Source organism: Erpetoichthys calabaricus, chromosome 7, assembly GCF_900747795.2.
Source record: "Erpetoichthys calabaricus chromosome 7, fErpCal1.3, whole genome shotgun sequence".
NCBI classification, from domain to species: domain Eukaryota; kingdom Metazoa; phylum Chordata; class Cladistia; order Polypteriformes; family Polypteridae; genus Erpetoichthys; species Erpetoichthys calabaricus.
In genome coordinates this window covers 26,773,518-26,785,286 of record NC_041400.2, presented here as the reverse complement: position 1 = coordinate 26,785,286, position 11,769 = coordinate 26,773,518, and the positions used below count along the sequence as shown (strand labels likewise).

General features: G+C 35.7%; 1 protein-coding gene across 2 annotated transcripts in view; it reads left to right on the top strand.

Annotated features, from left to right (window-relative positions):
• Positions 1 to 421: 421 nt before the first annotated feature.
• Positions 422 to 11,769, top strand: part of LOC114655078 (protein shortage in chiasmata 1 ortholog) — a 63,824-nt gene continuing 52,476 nt past the window's right edge. Inside the window, exons 1-2 of one of the 2 annotated variants that reach the window (XM_051929532.1) lie at positions 422 to 437; positions 2,944 to 3,057. Coding sequence is in view for 1 of the 2 variants with exons in the window: in XM_028805974.2 (XP_028661807.2) it covers positions 6,936 to 7,042 (107 nt within the window). In the remaining variant the exon portion in view is untranslated. Of the gene's footprint in view, positions 438 to 2,943; positions 3,058 to 6,917; positions 7,043 to 11,769 lie in introns of those variants that run through there. The other variant, XM_028805974.2, reaches the window with a different exon arrangement.

Sequence of the window (11,769 nt, the reverse complement as noted above, 5' to 3'; positions counted from 1 at the left end):
TTACCCATCTTAAATTGATAACATTTTGAAAAAGCATTAAATTAGCCTGTAATAAAAATATATGTAAACAAATATTACCTGTCTATTAAGTGAAACAAATTAAAGTGACATGTCCTTTAAAAACAGCAACAGAATTTCTTGACCTGTACTAACTATTCTTATGATAAAATATTGTATGTAATTTGGGCTCAGATCAAACTTCTTAATTCAAGTTAAGGAAATTAATATATAACACAGTGTAAACATCAGAGCATGTGTATGTGTATGATTAATATACAGTTTATTTTTACAGTCCTTTATGCTGCCTCATATTTTGGAATTATCTACCCCATTTGAGAAAAAATTAAATCTTGGAGTAATGGAACTCAAAAATATATTGGGAATTATGGGTGAAATAATACAGGAAGAGGGCTCATGGAAAGATACTCTTAAAACAGGTAAGAATAATTTGAAATGTACTGTGGATCGACAAAGTAATTGTAGTCAAACATTGATAATATCACATAAAGACAATTGTAACAAAGATTAGGTAGAAGACTTTTTGAGAGTTCAGCTCCTGATTCGCTGTTTAAAGACTTCCATGTTCTGAATTAGTAATTTTTGTCTTTTCATATTTGCCTTCAGATTAATTATCCAGTAAAATGTATTAATGTATTCATAATAATAGGTTTTTCTATTTGCAAGTCATGGTGAAAACCACTGGATCGTTGTTTAGCATAGATAAAGGGCCTAGTTGAGGACAAAAAAAAAGAGGAAAAAACATACAGTATTGCTAACTAAATAACGTATTTCCTTCTGGTATGGGAAGAAAGGATAGAGTGAACATGTTCACAGAGGTTGCCCTCATTGTATAAAGTGCAAAGGAGCCAAGTTCATGAAGATATGTTTGACAAATGGAAATAAGGTAAATGACATCTTCCAGGCCAAACATTTGCTACAGGGGATTCCCAGGGCTGGTGAATGCTGCCTGTTATAGAGAACAGGTAGCACAAAAACTTGACTTGTTAAAAGAAACACAAGTCAAACCAAGTAAGTTTTATTTTTCATAATAATCACTTTACAAACCTTTTGTATGCCACTCAGATAAATCATATTGTCTTCCTTATACAATCTCTCTTCTACAGCTGGCTTGATGTTTTATTTATATCATAGCACTTTTGGCAGAGGTAGCCCTTCAGAGAAGAAGCATCTATTTGCAGAGCCGCAGCATCTTGATGTCAGTACAGTTTTAGGACATGACATCAGTACAATTTTAAGTTTGAATACAAAAGATAAAGCTTTTATACACATGGATAGAAACGTAAATATCAAATGACTATTGCACAGTAGTTACATTTTATTGTTAGCTAGGTACATGATTAAAAGAACATGAAGAATGTAGGTAGCAATCTCCTTAAAATCTAACTACATCCTAAAACTGCCATTCTAAAAGTATGCTGACATTCTGTCCTAATACAGCACTGAGGTCATTGGGCCATTCACACCCTTAACCTTAAATTCCATCCTAAATGTGGTCTGATGTTATGTCCTAAAACTGCATTGACTTAATAGCAGCTTTGCAAATATATTATACCAGTAACAGCACACTGCACGATAACTGAATACACTTGACTTGAGCATTCCTAGTTTTTATCCTCTTTCTCTGTACGTTTAGCATTCATTTGCTCAGAGGTTGATGCTCTTGCTGCTTCCTGAGCAGCTCTTCTTTTCTTCACCCTAGCGGCCCGCTTCTCTTCTTTCATTGGCATCTTTTCACGTTACAACTGATTAAGTCAGTGTTTGTGTTGCAATTACTTAGTAAGTTTAATTTAATTTTTCATTTAAGCTGGCACTTAAGTCTTCAATCTGCCTCAAGAATGATTTAAGATATGAAGAGGTAGGGGCAGTGACGGCGAAGGTGGTAGGGATGAGAACGGTACCCATACGCATGCACTGCACAGCCACCCTGCTGGCTGCTGCCAAGAGTTGATTCTACAATAAGATAAAATACAATTAAAAAGAGGAATAACCTTGGAGGTCAATCATCACCCCAAAAGCGTATAGTACACATCACATAGTATATGTGTACCATATTTCAGGTTAATAGGTCAAACGGTTTGCAAATTACAGGTGATTTAAAATCCTGGACAGACAAATGAAAAGCCACAGTAGCATATTATATATAAAGATTGCATCAGATGGTGGAACAGGTCATATTAATAAGATCATAAGTCTGGAAAACAGGATAACTGTCACCTCTCTTGGAATAAAAATAAAGAATCATCCATCCAGCTTTGCAGAGCAGCCTTTGCAACCTCTGCAGTTTGTCATGAAGGAAAAGGGAAATGGTTGACCCCTTTCCTTTCCATTTTTCTCATACTGACTGTTGCAGACATAAAAGCACATCAGAGTAGCATTGAGCAATAAAGTGTGTCTTTTGAGGTATATAATCAATGTGGATTACACCCATTACATCTTAAAAATTGTACACATGCTCTTATGTACACTGGCTTTGACCTTGAATTTCTTTGGCGCTATTATTAGTGATATCCCGATGTCATTCAAAGTTATGGTATACTTCTTAAATACTCCCAGTCAAAATTCATTAGTTCAAGATTCTCCTTGAGACATTGGATGCATTGATACTTCATTTCAGGAGTCAACATTCTGAGCTGCTAACGTACATGTTTAGTTGTCCTTGAAGAATGCATTTAAATAACCCATAACAATTCTCTATAGTGCTGTCTTTGGAAGGCTGACCAGACTATGGGTCATCTTTGAATGACATCCTGCCATGAAGGAATTTTTTAACTGGAAGCTTGTAGTTCACATATGGAGCATGCTTTTGACCACTTACAATATCAGAATCTATATGGAATACCCTTTTCACATTCAGGCTCAAATGTATATAATGTGTGATTGTGTAGTATAATTATTTTCCTTCCTTTTCCTTTCCTTCTCTAGGTACTAACACGGATACCAAGCATACATTGGAACTTCAACAATATTGTCCTTCTTTTAAAACTAGAGAAAATATGTCAGAAAATATAATTGACATATTAGAACACATAGATCAAGGTAAGTAGAATCTGGTAATTATTCGTAGTATCATTATACTCTATACTGTTTATTGAAGTAATTTCATTTAAACAATTATTTTTATTTTTGTCCTTTCTACCTATGTTTTTTGCCTACCTGTATTTTTGTGAAGTATGTATGAATTTCAAGTAAATCTGGAAACTGTATATGTTGATATCTATGTTCCTAGGGTTACACTTAATATTTAGATCATCTATGTGTTTCATTTTTATGAAAACACTTTAAAAGATACAAACATGAGAGGTAACTTCAGTTAATTTTCAGATTCCCTACTGCATTGCAAAACTAACTATATTACAAACATTATTTTTCATTGTTCTGTAATGGTTGATTGACAATTGCAATTATAATCATAAAGCAAAAATTGAATGTAAAGTGTAATTCTATGATTATAAAGATATAAATGATCTCTTTTAATTCCGTGTAACCACTGATTCTATACATTTCACATAGTCCAACTAATAAACCAAAATGTTTCCCTTTATTAATAAACTGTTTCATCAGCAACTGTAGCAATAATTAGTAGCAAAATTGTTCCTAGTGTTCTACCAGTGAAGGAAGTGGCAGAATTTAGTAAAAAGACTAGGCAGTGAGAGAGAACTGCAGTCTTTTAAATAAGTTAAGATCAAAATCAGGAAAACAAACACATGTGAAAACATAAGCCCAGAGAGAAGCAGACTTCAGATGCTGATTGCCACCATATTTATACTGGAAGGTACAGTACTATATAATAATGTCATTAGCTGTGATAGTTGCAATCATTTGACATACCTGGGATGGTGTTGTTGAAAATAATTAAGTTGTGAATGTAAAATTGAAATCCGTATGCCTCAAATCCAGTTAAAGAATGGGCAGGGCCCTCCTCACTGTCCTGTTTCACTTATACGAGGGTGAAGCCGCGGGAGATAGCTAGTATTCCTATATAAGTTATACTGGGCACAAAATTAGTAGTAGGCTACAGGCTTTCCCATGATTTTGGCAGTACTAATAACCTAGATTTGTTACTAATTTTTTTCATTGTAAAAACTTTCAATGAATGGTCTGTACAGACATAATGTGGGCAAGGCATACAGTATGATGTCATATATGGTGTAAATAATGCTAACAATGTTTCAGAAGTTTTTTTCTTGTTTTCATTTTATTTTGTTGTATGCTGATTTGAAATTACTGTGCAAGTACTTAACAAATAACATGCTGCAGAGTGACAGTGCTGTAGTTATTGTGAGTTGCTTTTTTGTTGTTTTACATTAGTCCAAAAAATTGGAAATATCTTACATTTAAATTTTTACCTATTCCCCTAATGACAACATTACATAATCTTAATCACAGCTCTAAAGTCTTGTATTGAAGACATTCTGGGGGGGGGGGGGGGGGAATGGCTTCCCATGTGTATGGTTTATCACCCCACTTTTTATCTGTTTCACAGTGGTGTCTTCCATAGCTCTCAATACTGGGGATTATAATCTAAATCCATTTTAAATTCAATATAATGGCATCAGGTGTTAGGTTAGGGAATCATACACTTTTTGAGGATTGCCTCAAAGTTACTGAGAATTTGAGAAAGATTAAGTGAAAATTAATGGACAGATCAATCAATGGATGAAATAACAAATTCAGGTGATTTTCAAACACATGTATCTGTACATTATAGTGAACTACCCAAATGAAACCATTTGCATTAGCTGGACTTATCATTCCTGCTGAATTATAACATATTTATGTTTAAAAGAGAAGAAAAAAGAACAACAACAACAACATTTATTTATATAGCACATTTTCATACAAAAAGTAGCTCAAAGTGCTTTACATAATGAAGAAAAGAAAAATAAAAGACAAAATACAAAATTAAAATAAGACAACATTAGGTTAACATAGAAAGGAGTAAGGTCCGATGGCCAGGGTGGACAGAAAAAACAAAAAAAAACTCCAGACGGCAGGAGAAAAAAATAAAATCTGTAGGGGTTCCAGGCCACGAGACCGCCCAGTCCCCTCTTGAGAAGAGTGCGTTACAGTAATCTAGTCGACTGAAAACAAACGCGTGAACTAATTTCTCTGCATCTTTCGATGATATAAGAGGTCTAACTTTTGCTATGTTTCTTAAGTGAAAAAATGCTGTCCTAGTGATCTGATTAATATGCGATTTAAAACTCAGATTACAGTCAACGGTTACCCCTAAGCTTTTTACCTCCGTTTTGACTTTTAATCCTAATGCATCAAGTTATTTCTAATAGCCTCATTGTATCCATTATTGCCAATCACTAAGATTTCGGTTTTCTCTTTATTTAATTTGAGAAAGTTACTATTCATCCATTCTGAGATACAGGTTAGACATTGTGTTAGTGAATCAAGAGAATGGGGGTTATCAGGTGCTATTGATAAATACAGCTGTGTGTCATCAGCATAGCTGTGGTAGCTCACGTTATGTCCCGAGATAATCTGACCTAATGGAAGCATGTAGATTGAGAAAAGCAGCGGACCCAGGATAGAGCCTTGTGGAACACCATATAGGATATCATGTGTCTTTGAATTATAATTACCACAACTAACAAAGAACTTTCTCCCTGCCAGGTAGGATTCAAACCAATTTAAGACGCTGCCAGAGAGGCCCACCCATTGACTAAGGCGATTTCTAAGAATATTATGATCAATGGTGTCAAATGCGGCACTCAGATCTAAGAGGATGAGAACAGATAAATGGCCTCTGTCTGCATTTACCCGCAAGTCATTTACTACTTTTAACAAGTGCAGTTTCTGTGCAAAAGAAGAAAAAGTTTGCATAATGTACTGGAAATGACTTCATTTAAGTGTGGGATAGATCCTGATCTGGCATATTGTTTCTCTGATGGGGAAGGAGCCAGAATAGGGTGCTGAAAAATGCTGCTTCTTTTGACTCTGAAATCAGACTTCTTACTTTGGAGTTTCTCCACAGAAAAGACCTAGGGCATCTAGAAGAGTTCTCACAAGTGCCCAGCTAGTTGTGGTACATCTTGTGTTAGTACAGAAAATGACATGGTTACCATAGGACAGCTTTGACATATATAGGAGAAGTCTTTGCTCATTGTGTTTATGAATTTATCAGCTACTCATAATATTCTGACTATTTAGAGAGAGTAGTAGCTGTAGCAGCATTCATAGCCCAGAACAAAGTAGCTAACAGTGGGTTGCTAAGTTGGTCACATTTGCATTTGTATGTGTTCAGAATAAATTGTTTGAATGTGCATTCTCTGCTCAATAGGTTATCACCTACTGAAATTGTTACCCTTGAGGGAGACATTCCTGTGAGGTATGAAAGAAATGTTTGGAGGGGTCTGATTGAGAGGAATATCCAGCTTGCTATGAAGCTTAGTAGACGCTCTGAATCACTGTTGATTTTATGTACTAGTCATAGATTGCCAATAACACATGCCTGGAGCCTGTCTAAAGAATTTACCAACCTTGGATGTTGCCCTAATTAACTGCAGGGCACACTCACATATACACACACTCAAATCAGGAACCACACTGATTGAAAACAATCACAAATGCATTTTCCCTTATTCAGAATGGCTGCATGCTGCCAATTGTCCAATATGCATGTTTTTTGTAAAGTGACATAAACTGAAATACTTAAAAATGCACCAAGACAAGAAGACAATACAAAAAAAAAATCCAACATGTTCTCTTTCAGGAACTGTGAAGCAACAGCACTGAACACACCACCACTATGTCACCCCTTTATATTTAAAGTTATTGTTTTGCAAATGACATGTATAATATGATGCAATGTAACATTTCAGGTATGTCATCTGGGGGAAAAATTATTCATTAGAATTTTCGCCCATTATTCATTTTCAGCTTCTTTCAGATTATACACTCAGATGGAACTAGAACCACCCTTCACACCAAATGACCAGCCTGTTAAGATTGGTAATCGTTTATCCTGCCAGTTGCTTAAACCAGAACCACTATCTCCAATCACTAAACAGTAGGTTTCAAGTGTTTTTATTCTGTCTAAGATTAATTAGAGTTAAAATCAAATTGACATAATGTATGTTTTATAAAATGAAGAATAAGACAAGGTACAAATTGAGTAAAAAATATTTTCTTCTAGTGGGAAAACCTACTGTAGCTGCTAGGCTTGTATTGCAATATTTATGCATTTGTAGATTGATGATACTAGCCATATAAACTCTTTCTGTTTGCAAATACCACCAGTCAAACTCTGCAGATATAGTAACCTATCATGTGGTGTGTGCACCATAAGCATAATTTATGTGAATGCATTTGGCATGGAAGTAAAGACATGAACTTTTCTATCCCCATGGTACTGCCAAAGTATGGACTTAAGTGTAAATATTATCCTCCGTATTATGGTAACATGCTAGTTTTATTTCTTTAATTAAGTGAAAAATAGTGTGCTTATATTACTAAAGCAGTTATGTAATATGAAGATGTATTTGTGTGTGTGTGCACCTGTGAATATGTTTTCCACATTGGCATAGTGTCTCATATAAGCCTATTCAAAATTTACTTAGGTAAGAACATCACGTTTGTAGCACAGTGATTGAGCAGTGTAGTTAAATGTATTCCTAATTTGCTTTGTTAATAATTTTGGAAGTGACTTTTTTCATTGAGGACTGTGGAAAATCGACATTCTTGTGCTTTAAAAGCAGCAATTGTGTTTATCAGACTGAGGGAAAACTGCAAAATAATGATTGACCAGCTGTCTTAAGACCATGGAATCCATAAATATTGTGTAAACTAAAGAATTATAATAGATTGAAATACATGAAAAGGTGGCACATAAAAGGAGACAGACATTTGCATCCCAGGTGCTTCATGCATGGATTTTGCATGCTATTTCATTGTCTGTGTGGGTATTCGCCAGGTGCTCCAGTTTCCTCCCACAGTCCAAAGACATTCAGGTTTGGTGAATTGGAATTGCCAATTTGGCCCTAGTGAGTGCATGTGTGGGTGTGAGTGTGTGATCACCCTGTCATGGACTGTTTCACTGTTCAGGTGTTGTTCCTGTCTTGCACCAGGTGATCACTGCCCTGCAGCTTGCCAGCATGCAGCAGCCATGTGGGCTCACCAACTACAAGATGAGAGCTGAGGCTAAGGTGCAATGTCCAGTTGCCTGACATGCAAGAGTGGAACAGACTCAGGCATGTTTGATATTGGCAATGGAAACTGTCTCTTGGGACTTCTGGTTCTAAAGGACTTACCAGTTATGACCCTTTCTTTAATTTCAAAACAACTATTTTGTTTAGTACTTAGGTTCTTGATCTCTACTGCTTACATATATTGTTAAAAATCTAGGTAGGTTAAAATTAAGAAATATTGATTTTGTTTATTTGCTTTATTGGCTTCACTGACTGATGACACTGAGAGCCATTGTTCCAATACTTACACTTGTTTCAAAGAGAGGGATAGAATACAGAAGGTAAATATTATTCTGAAACATTAAGTAAACATACAGAGATGTAAACATATTCTATATTTCTGCACTATATTATTTTTTCCTTAAACACCACATATGTTTGTATACAACAGCAATATCAATTTTTACATTATAATTCAGAGAACACAACTTGGACTTTCTCCACACCTAGTAAATTATATGTAGATGGTGTGTTTATTTTCCAAAATACACAAATTACGGATGAACAAAGGTAGAACCCAAATAATTTAAAGAAGCAAAAAACAAGCAAAACCCATCACCCTCGTGGGCCTACAAGATTTTGCCTTGTGTGTCAAATAGAATGATCTTACCACTTTCCCATCACATAGTACTAACAGGAGAAATGCCTTTCACTTCCTCTCTTTTTTTACTTACATAGTCATTAACTTCTGTTACTCTCTGATAGTAATCCTTCACCTCAACCCATCTCATGAAACCAGATTCATCTGGAAAATCATAACCATTGAATACCACACTAGCAACACTTTCAGGGCATGGTTTGGAAATAACTTCAGTCTTCTTACATGGCCAGACTGGGGGAATTACTTTGTCAACCTGTTGGCTCTCCAGGTATTTCTCTAAATCAGAGGGCTTTGCGTGCCGTGTGTCTACTGGATTACATCTATCCAAGGTAGCTACTTCCTCTCTCTCTCTTGCTCTGGTGCCTTCAGATGAGTACCCACTACTGTTACAGGGCTTACCAACTCCTGGCATTTCCCATCCTCTTTTAATTGTATGTCCTCTTCAATATCCAGAACCAGTCCCTCTCTCTCTCCCTTTCTCTCTCTCTCTCTCTCCCAGTTTTAGGGCTTTTCTTGGTCCTATCCTCATGTCACTGCCACAGCTAATATGTGTGTTTCTGAGCTATAAAATGCAGGAAAATATAAATATTTTCACGTTATGAATCCATCCATCCATTATCCAACCCGCTATATCCTAACACAGGGTCACGGGGGTCTGCTGGAGCTAATCCCAGCCAGCACAGGGCGCAAGGCAGGAACAAATCCCAGGCAGGGCGCCAGCCCCACCGCAGGGCACACACACACACCCACATACCAAGCACACACTAGGGACAATTTAGGATCACCAATGCACCTAACCTGCATGTCTTTGGACTGTGGGAGGAAACCAGAGCACCCGGAGGAAACCCACGCAGACACGGGGAGAACATGCAAACTCCACGCAGTGAGGACCTGGGAAGAGAACCCAGGTCTCCTTACTGCGAGGCAGCAGCACTACCACTGCGGCACCGTGCTGCCCCACATTATTAATAATGCAGCAAAATAATTTCAAACAGTATTTAATTTTTTCAAGTTGAATCAACTTGACATTGCTTTTAATCACACATTGTTCAATGTGTATTCTGTATTTATTTGAGACCATATTTCTCACATTCTGGAGTCTCACTGCCATAATTAGGCAGGAATAACTTTTGCATCCCATTATATACGTCCTGCGGTGGGTTGGCACCCTGCCCAGGATTGGTTCCCTGCCTTGTGCCCTGTGTTGGCTGGGATTGGCTCCAGCAGACCCCTGTGACCCTGTGTTCGGATTCAGCGGGTTGGAAAATGGATGGATGGATCCCATTATATACAAAAAAGTGAACATATATACTATACTGTGATTACATGATGCAAGCCTTCTTGCATTTTCATAAATAAATAAAACTTTTATATTCAACAGAGCCTTTAGGTGCAGGTTCTACAAATTGTGAAACGATCTGCTTGCCTTTTTAAGGGTGTCCCCATTTAAATCAAAATGAAAACATCATTAATTTAGCATAGTATACTCTTAATATTCCTGCTTGTAAAGATTTTTTGTAATGTTTACTTATGTCACTTATACATCTAAATTACTTCATAATTGTGGTATTTGTCAGGAGCAGCAGTTATTGACTTTTTCTCTTTCTTGTTAATCACTTAGTATACTGCTGCAGTGCTTAGCTCTGCTGAGGCAATTTATGGCTCTTGGCTTACGTAATAATACATCATAGTGGATGGAAACCAAAAACATAAATAATGACAGACACTGAACCAGATTATCTCATAATTAGTTCTCATTTATATATTATAACAAATTGACAGTGCTCATTAAGTGGCTTTGTGGCTCACCCAGACTCAGACTTTGATTTACTATTAAAAATAGACTTTGTTCTGCATAGGTTTATTTTGGTTTGTTAACTTTATTGAATGTTTTTTTTTGTACTTCACTGCCAATTGGCTTTACGTTTTGTTAGCTTAGTTTATTCACTGAAAGTGCTATTCCCTCATCTCTTCTGTAAAAGGCTGTCCTTTTTTGTTATTTTTCTTCTGATTTTAACCTGAACTTCATCCAAAATGGAAAACACAAGTCTCTTTAATTAGCCAGAAAATGTAAAATGTGTAGTAGATTGTCTATTTTATTTGATTTTTTTTCCATATCTTTAAACATTATTCTATAATTAAGTTTTGGTGGTCCCATGTAGTTTCACAGTAGTTAGTTTACAGTTTAGCTGCATGTTCTTTTTAACTGTTCTATGAACTTTTATGACAAACATTTGCTGGTAATATCAAAACAAAGAAAATAGGTTTTAGTGTATGCATTTGTTACTGTGCTACTTGCCCATAGTACTGAGAAAAATAGCATATAAGAGTAAATCTATTTGCTATTGTGTCAGAAAGAAGTACCTTTTTATATCTGATTCAGTAAAGATGGTGAGATACATCCTAACTCCACCAATGCTGAACAAGTATGGCACTCTCTGTATATACCATGAGATACAATGTGTGCTGGTAAATTCAGTCCTGGCCTTCATACAGATGAATCATGACTCTCCTTGAATATTTGCTGGGAAATAAAGTTGTATTTTTTGCCAACTATGTTAAGGTGCCATGATGTCTTAAACTGTCAGTAAACTAATAAGAAACCAGCTGCCCATGAAATGCAGTCATGCACAATGTCAAAAATAGTAAAATGCCAGTGTAATTAAAATACATGTCTAATGTTTAAGTAAAGTATTCTTTACTTTTTAAATTAGCAACATAAATACTGTATATAATTTTTTTATTCTTTTCAGCAATGATTTCCATTTTCCGAAACTTATAACATAAATGAGTACTTTTTATAATTTTTAATTACATGATACCCAGTCAAAGTGGCTTGACAGTTTCCATAGTTTTTTCATATAATTGTGATTTATGGTATATAAATAAATATAAATATTCTGTCTATGCTGCAATTATATAAACCAATTTTGTATTTGTGTATTTTAA